At 40.0% G+C, this 18,152-nt stretch overlaps 1 protein-coding gene across 3 annotated transcripts in view; it reads right to left on the reverse strand.

Annotated features, from left to right (window-relative positions):
* Window positions 1–436: 436 nt before the first annotated feature.
* Snap25 (synaptosome associated protein 25) overlaps window positions 437–18,152 on the reverse strand; it is a 78,092-nt gene continuing 60,376 nt past the window's right edge. Inside the window, exons 5-8 of one of the 3 annotated variants that reach the window (XM_021656923.2) lie at window positions 13,226–13,343; window positions 9,141–9,266; window positions 5,617–5,761; window positions 437–1,779 (exon numbers count right to left, since the gene is read on the reverse strand). In XM_021656923.2, coding sequence (XP_021512598.1) covers window positions 1,711–1,779; window positions 5,617–5,761; window positions 9,141–9,266; window positions 13,226–13,343 — 458 coding nt within the window. In that variant the 3' untranslated portion in view covers window positions 437–1,710. Of the gene's footprint in view, window positions 1,780–5,616; window positions 5,762–9,140; window positions 9,267–12,935; window positions 13,054–13,225; window positions 13,344–18,152 lie in introns of all 3 variants that reach the window. The other 2 variants (XM_021656922.2, XM_060383200.1) reach the window with 2 other exon arrangements.

Consider the following 18,152-nt stretch of genomic DNA (forward strand, 5'->3'; position numbering starts at 1 on the left):
TATGTGTTCTACCATTGTACTACACTTTTAGGTAAATGGGTGAATGAAGAAAAATGTGGATAGTGGTGTTATAATGATGAAGGGGTGAAAATTGGTTGGTGGCAATGCTGGGGAAGGGGAAAGAAATAAGAGTTACCAATATTTTGAATACCTAAGTTTACACAGAGCCAAGACTAGAGTACCTCAGACTTTTGTCCCCTAGGAATTTTTTTTCTATGAATGCTGGAAAACTATGTGTCTCATGGCTAACACTGAATTCACACACAACAGGTTATAAGAACCAAGCCAAGGTGTCTGTTGTAATTGGAACTGTGTTGAAATGGAACATCTTTGGTTTTCTACCCAGTATCTACAACCAGCTTCTTAGGAGCAACTGAACAGAATGTGCAGACTTCAGTTGCCATTGTGAGCATATCATCAGATGGGAGCCAGTAGGTGGATTCTATAATTTTTAATAATTTTGAACTAGCTACAAAATGTCAATCACTTCACAAACCAACAGAGGAGACAGAACAGATTTAATATACATGCTATAATGATATTATCTCACAGTTAATCTATATTTCATTCATTTATATAGTTTTTAAAGGTTTCTTTATCAGCTACTAAACATCTCAGCAATTTGGTGTGCATAGCTCTAGATTAAGCAACAAAGAATCGTACTGATGACAAACCACAGGGAAATGGTGATCAACAAGAGTCAGACTTTGAAGATCTACATCTTCACACCTTCCATGGCAACAGTGTTGTCTCCAAAACATAGCTTGCAAAAGCAGCTAACAAACCCTATAGTACATCCATTTCACATAGTTTCAGCCAAACATATATATATTTTGCTAGAAATGATTAATGGTATTTCAAATCCATTTTGTGTGTGTGTGAGTGTGTGTGTGTGTGTGTGTATGTGTGTGTGTGTATGAGAGAGAGAAAGAAAAAGGGATGACTATGATCAGTAATTCTGTATGTTGACAGAAATAAGGTGACACAGCTGCAGGTTTTGCTGGTATGACTTAATCTTGACAGTGTCCCAATACTGAGCATGCGTAGTTGTTGCTTTTTATGGTTGCTGTTGTGTTTCCTTGTCAGTATGCTACTGTCATGGAAATTTTTTGTTTAAGTAGGAATCTAAAAATCTATTTAGTTCTCATGCATAAATGCATAAATCACATCACTTTTAGTGCAATGTCTGTTATGTAATTTCACATTGTCTAATCATGAAATCATAAAGACAGATAATAGCCATGAGGAACTAAAGACAGCACATTTGGAAAGACTCAGAGCCTGACACTGAAGAAAGGACTGTGGCAGTGGCTCTGTGGAATGTCACAGTTTTACAAGAACAATACTGTGTATTGAGAGAATCAACAGCACACTGAGCATTCCTAAATTGTTGTCATTCAGCAAACGCCACTGAGAAAAGAAAAAAATGAGACCTAAGACATCTTGGGTTGGGAATTACAGCCATCAGATGATCACTATGTACAACTCCTGGAAAGAAAGAGAGCCAGAGAGAACAAAAGACACATGATATCATTGGGAAGCTGACAGATCACACGGGACATTTACAATGGGGGGCAATTGACTGTGCAGATGTGTGCGTGTGCGTGTACATGTGTGTGTGCAAGACCTACTAGGTAATACCATGAGAAAAGCAGGAAGGAGCTCTCTTGTCCAACAACATTCGTAGGAGAGCGCAGCAGGAGAGCAAATTTAACCACTTCCCAGCATCTTTGTTGCACGTTGGTTGGCTTCATCGATTCTGGTTTTGTTGGAATCAGCCTAAAAAAGAGGAAAAAAGAGAGGTCTTAGTTTACCCCTTAAAGTTCCATTTACCCTCAGGGTCCACTCAAGTTCTTCTGTGAAACCACCTTGAAACTTCCCCATTCAGAATTATCACTCTTTCTCCCAGGATCATTGCTATGGCCTTAAATGGACAAGGTCACAGCAACTTGACTTGGGTTTTCAACTGTTTCCCTCACTGGATAGCATCTGTGTTTTTGAGGACAGTTATATAATTTATCTTTCCATGCTGGAAAGACACTCACAGGCTCAATCTTTAAGCCCCAGAAAATTAACTGACCATGAAAAAACTTAAGTCAGCAAGAAGAGGCTATTGCTCTTTCCTATCACAAGTGTAACTCTACAGCCTGGGCAGTGGAGAAAGCCACCCAGGGAAGCAGAGTTGTTTTTCTAATGACCTATCATCACTTACTGATCACAAGCTATGCACCTATGTCCTCACATTACAATCTCTACTGGGTAGGGTCTTCTATGTTCAGTTTGAATTTGTGAATTCCTAGGACAGTGGAGTCATCCACATTCAAACAGACATTTGGAATGCTGAGCTTATTTCTACATTATTCACAACTGAATTATCTGGCCATGGTTCTCTATCATCTCTTTGGTTAATCAAGAGTTGGCTTTAAAATGAATATTTACATCATAAGAGAGAACATTGATTTGTCCTGATTATTCTGACAGTTATTTTTGACCCCCAGGCTCCTCATTTGGAAAATGGATAAATCCCTCCAATTTTATTTGTTTCCTAAGTCCTTCTTCTGTACCTACAAACTGTATCATGAATAATCATACTTTGGTGCAAAGGAAAATTACTAGCTCAGACAAATTTGAAATGTTTCTATAGACTAAATTGTGCCATTTCCAGACTGAGCTCAGAGATGCAAAGTAAGAAAATAATCCATTTTAAAAATAAATGTCATTTCTGAAAACAAATGTAGACTGTCTTGTTTATGAATGCACTGCCTGGCCTTCCCAAGGCAGTGTGGGGATATTTAAGTAGAAAAGAGGCAAATCTTGGTATATTCTCAAAGGCCAAGATGGAGCTGGAACACCTTTGTCCAGTGGGTGACTGCGAATCCTCTTAACTTCTCTGAAGCACATTCACTTTTCAGAAGTACCACATACTTTTTATGTTATGAAAAAGAAATAGCACCTTTTAGAAAACAAAAACAAAAAGAGACCTGACAGAATCTCCCTTCAGGTATGTCCCTTGGAAAATGCCTCTGTCTGTGTTTATCTTTGAGGATTTTTTTTTTTCTTATATGGAGGCTACCCCATCCCAGTCTTCCTGTTTGATTTTAAAGAAACCTAAGCTGGTGACACTTTCAACATGTGCCAAATGATTTCCCTGTGTGAAAAGATTACAGTGTCCATTAGAGAGCCCAGACATTGTTAGAAGGAGCTGCTGAGTCCATCTTTCTGAGCCCTCAACTCTGAGGCAGGTAGAGTACTGACTCAGTTCAGATATCTAGTACTGTGTGCTAACTATGCCATACTTCAGCACATTCAGATTCCAGGGTTGAACTGTTCCCTCACCTCCCAGATCGCAGAGCTGGCAAACGGCAAATCCCTTTTAGAAGCCATGACCTTAGATTTCAGGCTCTGTGTTCCCACTGGGGGAAGACCTCAAGGACTACCTGGCTATATCTCAACATGCCTACTTCTGCCAGCTTTACTTTGAAGTTTGCTTCTTTAGCACCAGTTTCCATAAAGCTTGGGATAAAAACATACTTCTAACTTCCAGTTTTCTGGAAGAACTATGTGCATGTAACTTTGAAAGACTGTATGTATAAATGTCCATAAGCAAAAAACACAAAGCAATCTCTTTAAAATCTGCAAGAATATGTCAAAGGTCTTATTGTTTGAACTCCCGAGAATTCACTATCAACCCAAATGGTGATGAGAAAAGATCATGATAGGAAGTAGGGTAAAGATCGATGATGGGACCAAGAAGAGAAGAAAATTCTCTTTGCTTTGCCTACTGTGTGGTTCTAATTCAATCTATTGCAAACATGCAGAGACTCTGGAATTTAGTTGTCAGAGACCAGAGCTTCAGCAAAGAGCTTGAGAAAAGGGAGTCTGCTAACAGCAGTGTAGCTCAATAGCATGATCGGCTTCACTCAGATGGGCTGTGTTTAAATTGCATTCAGATTGTGAATTTGGAAGTGGGGGTGGGAGAAGTTCTATTTCAAATGTTGGCCAGGCTATGCTAATTGTTGAAAGGCAATTATAAACTCTCCCTTTGCTTCAGTAACTAAGGAGTCTATGGTTGATGCAAGCCAGAACAGCTCTTTCCCATAAACATGCCTGCCTTTACAAACTTAACCCTTTATCCCTGTGTACACCTTTATTGGTGGGGGCTGGAGAGATGGCTCAGTGGTTAAGAGCACTGTCTGTTCTTCCAAAGGACCTGGGTTCAATTCCCAGTACCCACATGGCAGATCACAACTGTCTATCTCTCAATTCTAAGGGATCTGACACATTCACACTAATGCATATAAAAAAAGAAAAAAAAACCCCACTTTTATTGGTGGCACTTAATACAGAAGGTTCTCACCATACTAGAGAACTACAATGGCATCAGAATGTGGACTCTGCTGCCCTTTCAGAAACAATAAATATTTCTTTTTCTAAGTTCCTGTAACTCAAAGTTTTGACCCCCTTATGTTAGCAAAATATCTCTTCTCTGGGACCTTGTTTGGGCTTTGTTGAGTTACCTGCTCATTTCTGAGTCAGTTTGATCTACGGACAGTAAATAAGCACTTCCTGTTTTCTAAGATTGTTTTCCTTCTGGAAGACAGTTCAGCAATTATTTCACTGTTTGTTTTTCTTCTGGGGCTATAATGGCTTAGGTCAGGCTGAGTTGGCTCCAGCACTTTTGTACCTTGCAAAATGATTCTAAAATCTGTTGGCTGTCACAGCATTAAAAGCTTTATCATAGCAAAAGCTGCTTAGCCATTTCAAGCATGTTGTAACTTGCAAACGTAAGCAAAGTACAGGTATTTCACCAGCCAGCTCTGACATTTGTGTAGGTCAATCAGGCAAAATATTATGTGGTTGTATATTGTTTATCTGGAGCACATATGACACAGTACTGGCTATTTATCCTTTCACAGCACTGAAGGATGCTTGAGGACCAAGAAACTACTACTTAGTTTGCAATTTAACGGGTCTTAAAAATTAACCCACTCTGCTCTTGGCAAAGGAAAAGATATTATAAAGAGATTCAAGAACTCAGGTTAAGAATTACAGTGTCTCAAAGTGAATAAGCACATAGCATAAGACTAGCCAGACATAAATTACACACAAAAAATCATTGTTAAACTCTTAATGCACCTATCTCTCCCTCTTGCTATTTAAACAGTTAAAAAGGGAACAATTAATATTCAGCATACTATTGTAGAAGAGGGGAATGCATGGAAAGGATCGTCTGATTTTTATGATGAATAGTTCATGGTTTTAGTGTCCTGATATGAATTTCTTGGCAGTAAGAATATGATTTGTCTCATTTCCATGTGCCTAGCATGGGAGAGATTTAGAGACATATTGACTACATTCAATTGTATAGTATGGGGCTAGGGGTATGGCTCATTGGTGGAATGCTCTTTTAGCATTCCCAAGGCCCTGTGCTCAATACCCAGTACCCACAATAAATCAAAACCCAAACTACATTCTAATCATTCATTCCAGTTCAATTGTGAATCCCATGTTTTTGTCTTGGAATATTAAGGATAAAATATCCAGCAACTAATGTGCCTGGGTACATTGTCTCCTTCCTAATGGCAATCAGTTACTACCCAAGAGTTGTGGGCTCACCTTCTCCATGATCCTGTCAATCTGGCGATTCTGGGTGTCGATCTCATTGCCCATGTCTAGGGCCATATGACGGAGGTTTCCAATGATGCCGCTCACCTGCTCCAGGTTCTCATCCATTTCATTTTCCCGGGCATCATTTGTTACCCTGGAAGCCAAAGAGCAAGGTTGGAAGACAGAGAATGAGAAGACAGTTGTTAATAAGGAATAGAGCTTGTGGAAAGTTTTAAGACACCTAGGTATATACCTTATTCTTTTTCAATATACCAACATATCTTAAGATCTGTCTGTCTCAAATATAATTTTAAAATTGGTGTTTTGAGCTCAAGGTGTAGCTTAATACGAGAATACTTGCATATTAATATAATAACTGTATTTGGACCTTTGAATTCTCTCTCTGTATCTTTCTCTGATAAGGTTTGGCTATGAAGCCAAGTCTGGATTCACCCTCCTCATCCTGCCCAGTATTAGCAATGCAGGTATGCACCTCTATACCTGCTTTGACTGTATAGTTCTATAAAAGGCATATTAGGTGCATCAAAGTATTCATTTTTGTGATTTCTAAAACTACATAATTTCCTCCTTCATATATGTTTAATTCAGTTATTTTATTTATATTTAACGTGTGTTTGTGTTTTGTGTGTGTGAAGGTGTGTGTGTGTTCATGTATGAGTCCTGGTATGTGCCGTAGTACCCACGTGAAGGTCAAAGGACAACCTCAGGTCTAAGTCATTGCTTTCTACCACGCCTATCAGGGTATCCTGCTCATCACTATATGTCCTGCATAAGCTTTCAGAATTTCACTTGCCAACTTCCTGTGCTACCACAGGTATATCAGAATGGTACATGTGCACTGCGCATCTGGCATTCACGTGGCCTTTGGGCATCTGAACTCACTTGAGTGGCAAGTATTTTCCAAAGAGACATTCCTGACTCACCCCACATCTTAATTCCATATCTGTTTTTAAAGATTTATTTATTTATCATGTATATAGTACTTATTATGTATACATGCCAGAAGAGGGCACTGGATCTCATTATAGATGGTTATGAGCCACCATATATTGTTGGGAATTGAACTTTGGACCTTTGGAAGAACAGCCACTGTGCTCTTAACCTCTGAGCCACTCTCCAGCCCCTAATTTTATATTTTTGAAGAAAAATCATTTATTCCAAGGGACTCCTGATCAGAGATTAGAGGCAGAATTGTATAGACAGTATGATTTATTATTTTCCTAAAACATAAATTTCCAAGACTCAACTTGTGGATGAAAAAAGAAAATCAGGTAGAGAATCTCAGTACTCATCACTTTTTCACCTTTGAATCTGCATTGGTGTGCAGAGCAGTGATAAATTGTCTGCTGCTTGACTCTGAGAACTCCTAAGGGACTTAAAGGAATGATTCTTATACATGTGCATGTTGATGCCACAAGTTTGGTAGGGGCATTTGAACAGGTGCTCTCAGAGCAGAAAAATGTGTACATGGTGGTTTCAGTTGAATAGGCAGGAATGAGAGGGCAGGAGTGGGCTCACAAAGCACTTTACCACGTTTCCAAAGGCCAACTTGAAGGTTAATAGAAGACGCTCTATTGCAAACAGCAGGCATCTTACTGCAAATAGAAAGCACCTATTACAGAGTTTTCCTACTAGTTAGAAAATAAGTTTAAAACTGAAGGCTTAAACTTCCTTTTCCATGGCAACTCCCAAAGTACAGTGGCCATTTATGACTTTCTTCTTTTGTTCATTTTGTTTTGCTTAAAACCTTGTCTCCATATATAGCCCAAGCTGGCTTTGAGCCCTCAGGCTTCCTGAATGATGGGACTACAGTTGTATGCTACTATGCCTGGCTCCACTTATAAATCAGCCCAAGACAGAGAAATTTTAAAAAGAGAGAACCTCCTACTGTTTACATTTCATTTAAATGATCATCAACAATAAACATGTTCCTGTGGCAAAACCATTTCAACACCTAATGCACAGTACAATCACCCAAGCTTTCGAATCATAGTTTCGTGTATCTAGTGTCAAAAGATTTGGATTCAGTTGCTATGGATTGAGTGTAGACGCTGGTTCCTCCCATCTCTCTCCCTTCCTTTTGTCCCTGCTTTTTACCTTTTCTTCTTTTGTACCCCTAGTTGATACTAAGGCAACCCCTGGCTTAAAAATCAATAATCTAGTTTTCTTGGACGCAAATAGAGGAGGAATCAGAATTTCACTTGTCAGGCGACAGGTGCATATTTAGATCCTATGCCTTTTGAATCACAACAGTATTTGTTGTCCAACAATGACTTAGGGATAGACAGTCATCAAGATATGTATTTGCACATATGCTGAGTCCTGGTATCAGTCTGTATCAGTGTGTTTTACCTTTCTTGATGCTGCAACCTTTTAATAACAGTTCCTCATGTTGTGGTGACCTCCAATCAAGAACTTATTTTCATAACTGTAATTTTGCTGCCATGAATTGTAATGTAAATATTTTCAGAGATAGAGGCTTGCCAAAGGAGTTGCAACCCACAGGTTGAGAACTGCTAGTCTATATGTAGTAGTTTAAATAGTCTTAATTGATATGGTTTATGCTTTCTTTGACAAAATTAAGCTGTTCTGGCTAAGACAAAGGGGTGATCGTGTGGAATGAATTGGTGGAGGCTGTCCAAAATATAGGGAATATAATCTTCCCTTTTTCATAGAAAATATTTGGCCATTTTTCTGCTTGGTGGTTTCCTCAGAGCTGAGATATTGGTCGACTTATATAACTTGAGCTTTTAAAAAGAAATATTTAAATTGTTTTTTGCTTCTAGATCTCAAAAGAAGTGGTTAATGTAGATCCCATTTTTTTTCTTCCTCCCACTACAATCAGTTCTTTGACCTTCCCTGTCTGTGCCCTGAGAAGCTGACGTTTATTACTATACTACTGGCTCTTTGTTTGCTCTGATTTCCAATGGTTAGCAACCTGAGGGAGACTGGATATGAGAAGCAAGGGCTTAAGACATTTGTTTCCCTTTCTCATTCTAGCCAACTCTGTCTATGGCTACATCTTTTTGTGGTCATAACTGTTAGGTTCTGGTAACAGTTCTTGCTCCTATCTCCTGTGGTAACAGCTCCCTGCTACTACCAGACTAAAAATGTGACGTCACTCATGCTGTTTATCATGCCTCTGTAACAGTCTCTTTAATACGCTTGACTAAAATAAATCCATGTCATGCAGTGCCTTTCGACAGCCACTCTGATTCTGGATGTGGTCATGGGATTTGCTTTGCCTAGAGACACTCTGGCAAACAGTACACAGGCCATAATTTTGAAGGACATTGTCTTGCATCTTGCCCCCTTGACACATTCTCATCACCATGAAGAAACCTGAGCTCTTTGCTGGAAGATCTCATGAAGATAGACAGAAGGGCCTCAGACAAATGAGGGAGGCTCTCATGAATCCAGTTGTAGCCCCATGAGGGATCTCAAAAATTCCTGTGGAGGAAGAAATAGTTGAGTGCTGGTTGTCCATCAACAGAAAATTGCCAGAAACTCACCTGCGGATGAAGCCACCACTGATGGCCATCTGCTCCCGTTCATCCACCACACGGGCAGGCTGGCTGGCCACTACTCCATCCTGATTATTGCCCCAGGCTTTTTTGTAAGCATCACTGGATTTAAGCCTATGCAAAAAATTGGGTGAGTGACAAAGCACAGGGTGGAGCAGCAAGCTCACAGAAATTATCACTTCTTTAAGCAAAGAACTGAACCAAGCGAATGAGTTTTAAATTGAGGCATTAGAGAATACCGATATATCATAATCCGGACCCAAACAGTTGGCCACCACCATGGTTCAGCTATTCAGCATTCTATTTTCAATTGAGCCAATTGCAATGGTCAAGACTAATCTTTAGTTTGTTTTGAGGATAAGGCTTAAGATAGCTGGAGAACATTCAGTTCTATTTCTGTGACATGGTTATATTTCAAGACACAAAACACAGAAAAACATACTGGCAGACAGACACAGAACAAGACTGCCAAGTAGAGGGTGTACACCACACCACAGTAACACATAGTCATGAAGAAAAACATACTTGACCAAGTTTTTAAACACACCATCATGCAATGATCTCTTCTTAATGTATTTCCCCCAATGTATGAACTCTATTTCCTGTGTTTCATGAGAGACACAAAGGATTGGTGGTTGGCCAAGGGTGATGGTCTTTGGGTTGCCTCTATAATAGTTTGAAATTGATAATATATCGGTACTTCCAGTCACCATACATCCAGGGTCGATGTACAAACCTTTGTCCACAGAGACAAAAAGTAAAAGAAGCATAGTGAAATGAATGCAGGAAAATAGAAGAGAGAACAAGCCATCTAGCACCGAAGAGGAACCCCACCCCACCCTGTGTCTTCTTCATGCACCAGCTACAGGCATGAGTAGAAAGTGAAGCATTCTCATTTAAGCCAAACTACTCCAGAAGTTGACCATTCTCAAAAGAGGCACTAGCAGGACAGTAATAGCCTTCATGAGGATTTGAAACGCAGTTCAGTAGCTACGTGGTTAGTCCAAAGGGCAGGATAGTGTGCATACAGATTACTACTTTAAACTATTTTTCTGTTATGACAAGGGAGGGTGGTTTGGAAATAGTGTGGTCTCCATGGGCTACATTTCACTGACCTGCCTTGGAACAAAACTTAAAATCCAGGCATACCTGTTGTGCCCAATAGAAACATATAGAGCATATTTTTTTTGGGGGGGGTATTGTAATTTAAGGCGATCAAAGATGTTTCTAGGTTCTTTGCATAGTAGAAACCACGTGCTATTGAGTCCAAGAGCAACATACATTCTTCAGTCCCATTTTACAGTTTTTAATTCTAAGACACCAAGAGAGTTCCTCCTCTTCTCCCACTTCTTTCTCTCATTATAGGGTCAAAGCCATCTCTTAAACTGGCTTTAATCCTTGCAGATTGAGGATCAAAAAACTGTGGTGACAACCTGGGAAATGTACAATGGGATATCAGCAGCTCCTACAATTTACCATCAGCCCTTTGAGAAGTCACAACTTATTGCTCCAAAGGGCCATGGGCCCACTTAATAAATATTACAAGGTCACCAAACTGGTTTTCATAGCTAAGAGAGTTTGTAGCTCACCCCACCTCCCCATTTCCTCTCTTTTTGGTTACAAGAAGCTGTTTGGACTTTGTGATGTTTTCTGCTATGTAAAATGTCTGGTACACCATCTTTGGCAAAGTCAAAGGAAAAGGAAATATGCGTTTTCAAAGAGAAGGCAAACCACTGCACCCACAACGCTGCACAGACTCACATCACGGCCGTACATCTATCATAGTCCTTCGAAACATGCCGAGACAGGGCAAAGCCCCCAGAGAGTCCAGGGCACCGCCAGCCACTGCGTTGTGACACATGGTTTTTAAAGCATTATTTACATTAGGGGACACTTCATTCAAGCTTTGAAGCTCAATTAGGGTCTCTTTCAAATTAAGAAATTAGGGACCACTTGTACACTGATTTAGTAGGGGTCATGTTTCTTTAGAACCTGAGGTCTACCTCAAAAAGTCCTACCCCCACCCTTTCTTCACACACAATTGATGAAGGGTTGGGAGATGCATCTGTTAGAATTCACTTGAAATGTGGGGCGAGTTGGCTCTAAAAAGGGCATACAGTCAAATCTTGACTAACTGGAATTCTTAACAATATGTTATTTTGGAGAATTCTATGGCTTTGCTAGTGAATAGTAGGCTCTGGAGGAAATTTTCATTTTAAAGGTAGTTGATAAATACCCTTCTTAAATTCCTGGGCTAGTTTTCACCTTGGGTGCCCTTGCGTATAGGTACAATCACAGTTACAGCTTATAATAACAATATATCTGATGACCTTTTAAAATCAACTCTAATTTATCACTCATTTAATTCTTCATATGTAAAGATTGTAGAAAAGAGACTACATGAGCCATTGCAAATGACCTGGAAAACAAAGCATTTCAAATCTAAGCTGATTGCCCCCACTATCCCTGACCCCCCTTTTTTGGCTAAAAATAGAAAAGGGGCAAAAGTGTTACACAGATGAGGGTTCCAATTAGCTGAATTCCAGTTAGCCAGCTTTACTGCAGAGCATTCTTTAAAAAAAAAAAAAGTTTTAAATTTATTGGTAAAACGAGCCCCTCCCCCTCCTAAACAGGAAGTGGGATATTTCAAATCAGCCTCAAAGTTTAAAAGGTTTGAATGGTCATATAATCTGCTCACTATGACATTAATTTCTATTCTAAATGACAGGATCAGGAGAGCTTCTGGGTAAAAGGTTTTGTTTTGTTTTTTTTTTTTTTTTTTTTTTTTAAGAGGGAAAGGGAAAGGGGTAAAGGAGATCAGATAACAAGTTTAATTTTCCAAATGCATGTTGGGCAATTCACTCATGCATTTTCCCCCACTGCTAGCCAAATGAGACTATCTTCTAGAACCCTCGAGTTTTGGTGTTCTTTTGGTTGCAAACCTTTATAACCACATGTCACATTTCTGCTACATTCCAAAAAAAAAAAAAAAAAAGAAAAGAAAAGAAACAAAACAAAAACCAACCAACCACCAACCAAACAACAACAAAAAAGAAACCCAAAAAAACGAAAACAAAAAAAAAAACAAACCAGAAGCGTTGCAGAACCTTGAGAACAGTTAAATGTTTTGTAATGTCGTGCATGCAAAATCTACACATTTCAACATTTCAGCCAGTGTACAGGCAGCTCTTCAAAGAAAAGGAACTGGAGGGACTGGGTTCAAGGTGGGACAGGCTAGCGCCTTCAATGAGGAGGATGCCTTGCACTGGGTGAGGCTGTAGCATCTCATGGCTAAACGTAGGAGCTGGTGAGCAGCCAACAGGGAATGTGCCACACTCTCTGTCTTGCAGAGGCTTACTTAGGCCAAATTAGCCTGTCTCTTTTACTTCCGAAGAAAAAATACAAACCTTGACACACAAGTTTCTAATCCTCCACGCTGAGCAAAATCTTTTCTAAACCTACAATTTTAGTTCTTGGGATGGAGGAAAATAACGTGCCCGAGCGCCTTGGTCTCAAAGTACACTTTCTGGAAAATGTTGAAATGTTTATCAATAACAATTGCCAACAGTGAGGCTTTCACTGTAGTATGCCTGATTTTTAATGCATCAACAGTAACTCTCACTAACATTATCTAAACTATGAGATGAATGCATTGGAGACGGTATTGATCTGTTCTGCATGCCACATGCTCATCCTGCCTATGAGCCTGCAGGAATGAGCTAGTCAAGGCTTGGAGATGAGCCTTGGGAAAACCAAAGCTTCAGGCAGGCAGGCAGCACCTACTTGTTACAGGGACACACACAAAGCCCGCAGAATTTTCCTAGGTCCGTCAAATTCTTTTCTGCTTCTTTCATGTCCTTATTGATTTGGTCCATCCCTTCCTCAATGCGCTCCAGTTGCTCTGATTAAACACAAGTATTTTATCCCCACAGAATGAAGCAGATGGAAAAGGACAAAGAAAAAAGACAAAACCTCAGACATTCACTTTGACATTAAAAAGAAAAACAAAAAAGAAAAGAAAAGAAAGAAAGAGAGCTGGACGCCACAGATGAGAGCTGGCTCCCAGTACCTACTTGTTACAAGGACATATGAAAAGGCCACAGCATTTCCCTAAATCTTTTAAATTTTTCTCGGCCTCCTTCATGTCTTGGTTGATATGGTTCATGCCTTCTTCGACACGATCGAGTTGTTCTGGTTAGGACAAAGGGATGACAGGGTGGAATGAATTTTTTTTGGGTTTCCAACAGAACATGAGAAATGACTATGTGAAACAGAATTAGAGAGAGGAGAGAGAGAGAGAGAGAGAGAGAGAGAGAGAGAGAGAGAGATTGAGATTACAATGCATTGTCCAAGAGGATGCATTGCTGTAGACTGCTGCTGCTCCCCTATGTAGCATGGGTGGAAGGAAATGAACAAGAACGATGCTCAAAATAGTTTGCAGTTTAGACATGATGGGATGGGATCAAAAGGTCTGTTTGATTTTGAATATCCAGGGAAACAGCACAGTGTACTGACTCACACACCAGTGAAACCCAAGAGAAAGGAAAAAAGTGTTAATTAATGTTTAAGGCATTCACATTTAATGTTCCGGAAGATCTGCTTCAGTTTAGAATATCTGCATCTTTTAGTCTTTAACTATACCCAGCCAGATAAAGAGAGAAAATACAATGTACTGTCCTCTTTGTGGCAAACAACAGAAGAGTAAGCAGGAATAAACATGGCTCTTCCCTTAGCAGTGGCTGTACAGCCAAAGTAGCCAATGGTCTGTTCTTGGTTTTCTGTAATAATTCATAGAAGCTGGAAAAGAAAGTAACATCAGCACAGCAATACTGTAAGTACCAAAACATTTCTGTTCATTTCTTACCCTATGAGTGACATGCTACAAAGACTGAGGAAGATACTTTTTTCTTCTGCTGTGGTTTTCCCAGGGTGGGGACCTGCTAACTATCAACCTGGTCAGAGAACATGGAGAATCTATTTGGAAGAGGGGCAATGGTTTGGCACATAGAATGGCACTGTGCCATTGCTACAAGGAAAGCTGACCTCAGTGCATCTGAAACACAGCTTGATACAAAAATGAACCAGTTCCCATTCCTTCAGATGATTCAAGGGAGCGTTAGCAGGCCTTCTGGTGTTGGTCTCCTTGGTTTGCCTGTGGTATATATGCAAGATTAGAGTCTCACAACAGTGTGATGCAGCCATGATCATTCAGGCCTTTACAGCCATTGAAGCAGGACAGTCTCCCCAAGCATGGTTGGATACCATAAAAAGCTAAAATGTTATGCTCAGGATGCGAGGCTAAGCACTGCACTCAGGGTCAGCTGCTTTGGACCCAGAGAAGAGCATGTCTGGTTGCATGCGGGTTGATGCCCCAGGTCCCGCCTCTGAGAAAAAGGTATCGGACAGGTCTGATGCTCTTTGGGTGGATGACACCTAAATGAACATCAGTACAAAGTCCCAATTTATTTGTAATATCAGAGATCAGACCTCTACTCTTGCCTGATGCGTCTAAAACAAAAAGGGGGAACTGTAGAGAGCTGCGTAATGCCGCGCCTTAAAGATGGAGCTGGTTTCCACCTTCCACCTTCCCGATGGTGAGTGCTCTCTGTCACGAACAATTCCACATTTGGCTAAGGCTGAGGATCTGGCTTGCTTCCATGTATGTGGACCTATCTGCATTGCCCACGTGGCACGCCTGGGTTGGCTACCCAGAGGCTATTTAAGCTGTGGGCTGGCTTTCCCCAGGGTCCGAGGATTGTTCAAGGTTCCTGAATAAACTGCATTGAAAAAAAAAAAAAAAGAACCAGTTCTAGGTTTCCAGGGTTACATAAACGAAACTGATTAATTTCTCAAAAGTGTCACCAAATTGGGGTAACTGCAAGTTTAATGAAAGGGTTTTGTCAAGTAGCTTTTAAGACCATTAAAGGAGAAGTGCTGTATGATGTCTTGGCTGTCTAATGATAATGCCCAGTTACATCCCTGCTCCTCTTTTAGTCTATATTTTCATGCATGCTTTGATGATTGTGCCTGTAGAATTAAACACATGCCTAGAATAAAACTGATAAGCACCTTTTTAGCCTGTGGTCATAAACAATCATCCGAAAACCATTTCACATGAATGTATGCTGTGGAAATTTTTACTGTAAAGCCTAAACGAGGCACACCAGTGGTGCAAAGTAGGGATAGAATGAATTTTTACTTTCTTTAGTGGGTCTAGAGAAGATGTTGTCTCCGCTGCCTCTGTTCTGCTTTTCAGAAGCTCAGGCAAGCATCCTGGTGTTTATCCAGCATGGAGGGTGGGGTAGTGCCATGCTTCTGCCAAGCACAGAGAGACAGGGATGTCCTGGAAACCTTTCTATTCAAGGACATGTTGCTCCCTTCCTACTTCGCATTTGAGGAAATTTTCCTTTCTCCTTGCCCTCTTCCCTTCCCGGTGTGTTTGTTTGTTGTTTTGACACAGGATCTTCCTCTGTAACCCAGCATCCTAAGTACTGGATTGTCAGCACAACCAGGCCAAGCTCAGTTGGTCTTTGGTTGTTTGAAACTGAAGACATAGCCCTGGTTTCTGTTTAGACATATAATAAATCAATTTGTGAATCAAATTTAACACCTGAGTGAGAGGATTAGGGTGTAAGGAAAAGGACAGAGCATTTCTCTAACCTTTAAAAAAACATTTTGGCTTCCTTCATGTCTTGGTTAACATGGTTTAGGCCTTTATCAGCATGCCATCAAATGAAGAACCATCAAGCATACCAATTGAAATAAAAATTCTGGTTGAAATAAAAAAAAAAATTGCAGACAGCCCAAACAGTGCTGTGTTAGAATGGATTTAAGGAAGTACCTGGGCTCCCAGTCACTGCAGGACACAAATAATGGCTGCAGTGCACATTCATTATAGTGGAGGGATGCACCTGCAGAGTTTATACATCCTGATGCATTTTTTTATGTTACAAAACAATACTTTTCTGTTTTTGCAAAACTAATGACTCTCTGACAAGATTTCATAAGTGTTATCCCTGGGGCCTGTGGAGAACAAGAAGTGATACATATATGTGAACTGACTGTTAAGTGTTGCCCCTACAGAAAGATAAAAATAAGCACATCCATATTCACACCTCCTAAAGCTGCATTGAACTGTGGATTTTCATCTTTTTTGTCAAACATTTGACTGAAAGAGAAAATCTGATGCTAATTTGATTAAACAAAACAGCATAGAACATTTTTGTCCAGGTATCCTAGCAATGATATTACTGTCACCATGCTAGTGGCATTTGTGGGCATATGTGACACAATAAGACTTGGTGGCCTTGGAATAACGTCTGTGAAGCACTTTTCAGGAAGTTCGTGAGAGCATCCAGTGTCTTCATTTCATTCCCATGTACATCTGCGTCTGTGAGACGCTCAAGAATATTGCATGGGTTGACTATGTCTCCTCTTGTGTGTTTGTTCCAGGAGATTGAGAAGACAACTTTTGGGGGTGTGGTGAGAGTCGGGAGAGTCTTCTAGCATAGAATAGCACATGTTGTTAGCAGAAATTGAACCCTTTTTTGGGGGTTCAATTTTTTGGTCATGACATTTGAGTGATCAATTGTCTGTGATAGATTCACTAGTGGTAGATAGACTGTTTAGGGATTTGTTTAGACATTTTTTCTAATAATATCATTTAAGTAAAGGGTCTTATATTAACACTCTTCGAATACTCAGCCTGGTCCTAAAGTAAAATACAATAAGTATTTTATCTAGTATGCAAGCCTTCATACCAATATTCAGTGAAAAGATATTGTTTATATAATTTCTACTTGGCTTAGAATTGGTGAACAACAATGACATTCCTTTCAATAAAGTGAAATAGCCACATATTCACAGTGGCTACCACATTGGACAGCCTGAGCCATACCTAATTGAGGTTGGTGAGTGGATATTAGCCAGAGGGTGGGGTATTTTCTAAAACACTGCTTTGTAGTGCCATTAACTTTTACGATAGCTGGCTGGCTCTGTAGATTGGCCTTGATTTTGTCTTTTTTCTGGCAGCACTGACCAGACATTTTACTGTTTAATTTAGAGCTCATCATAGGTATGTTCTCAGAGAGCCTGGACTGAGTCATCACAACAAATAAATAACACATAAAAAAACTAACAAAAGAAACAAACAGAAGCCAAGGTTAGATTAGCCATATTAGCACAGAGCCCTGTAGGGGTTTTCTTGAGAGACACCATTTTCAGGAGAAACAAAAGCCCAGGCTCTGTATGTCTCCACAGTTGTCTGCTAGGCCTGGTGCTTCTCGGTATCTCCCTGATACCTGGGTATAAACAAGAATCCTATAAGGAACTTCCCAGTGCAACTGTTCAGTTGGACAACCTGCAGAGGTCTGGCTTGCCTCCACAGTAGCTGCAATGGTACTCTAGGAGGATGGTTGTTGCTTGTGGTTCCTTGCGCAGCTGTGAGGTAGAAATAGTTAATACTTTGGATGTCAGGCAGAGACAAAATTAATACATAAACTGAAGAGAAATTAAAAAGCAGTTACTGATCTAAACAAATAAACATTGCGCAATTAACACTTTCAGAAGCAGGAAAGACAGTGGTTGGCACACTCATCTGTCACTTGCAAAGATCCTAAGCTCTTAGTTTAGCAAAAATAGAATGTATGCCCCTCAAGACAAAAGACAAACCTCAGATCACCCACTTTTGGAAATTTAAAATTGCAGATTTTTTGTTGTTGTTGGTATGAGCTGTTCATTACACAGCTGCTATAACACAATCTCTCGTGGGAAATATGCTTATGAGAGGAATCCAAAATGTTTCTGCTGAAAACATTCACTATCCTGTGTTTGTGTGTGTGTGTGTGTGTGTGTGTGTGTGTAGGGTAGAATCTATTCTTTATTTCTTAGAGAATAGTATCTAGATGCTCATGGGAATCGTGGTGTTTAAGAATTATGAATTTTTTGCAAATGCATGAGATTTCAGCACATTGTATCACTTAATTTTCTTCATCAAAGTAC

The sequence above is a fragment of the Meriones unguiculatus genome, chromosome 4 (genome assembly GCF_030254825.1).
Source record: "Meriones unguiculatus strain TT.TT164.6M chromosome 4, Bangor_MerUng_6.1, whole genome shotgun sequence".
NCBI lineage: Eukaryota > Metazoa > Chordata > Mammalia > Rodentia > Muridae > Meriones > Meriones unguiculatus.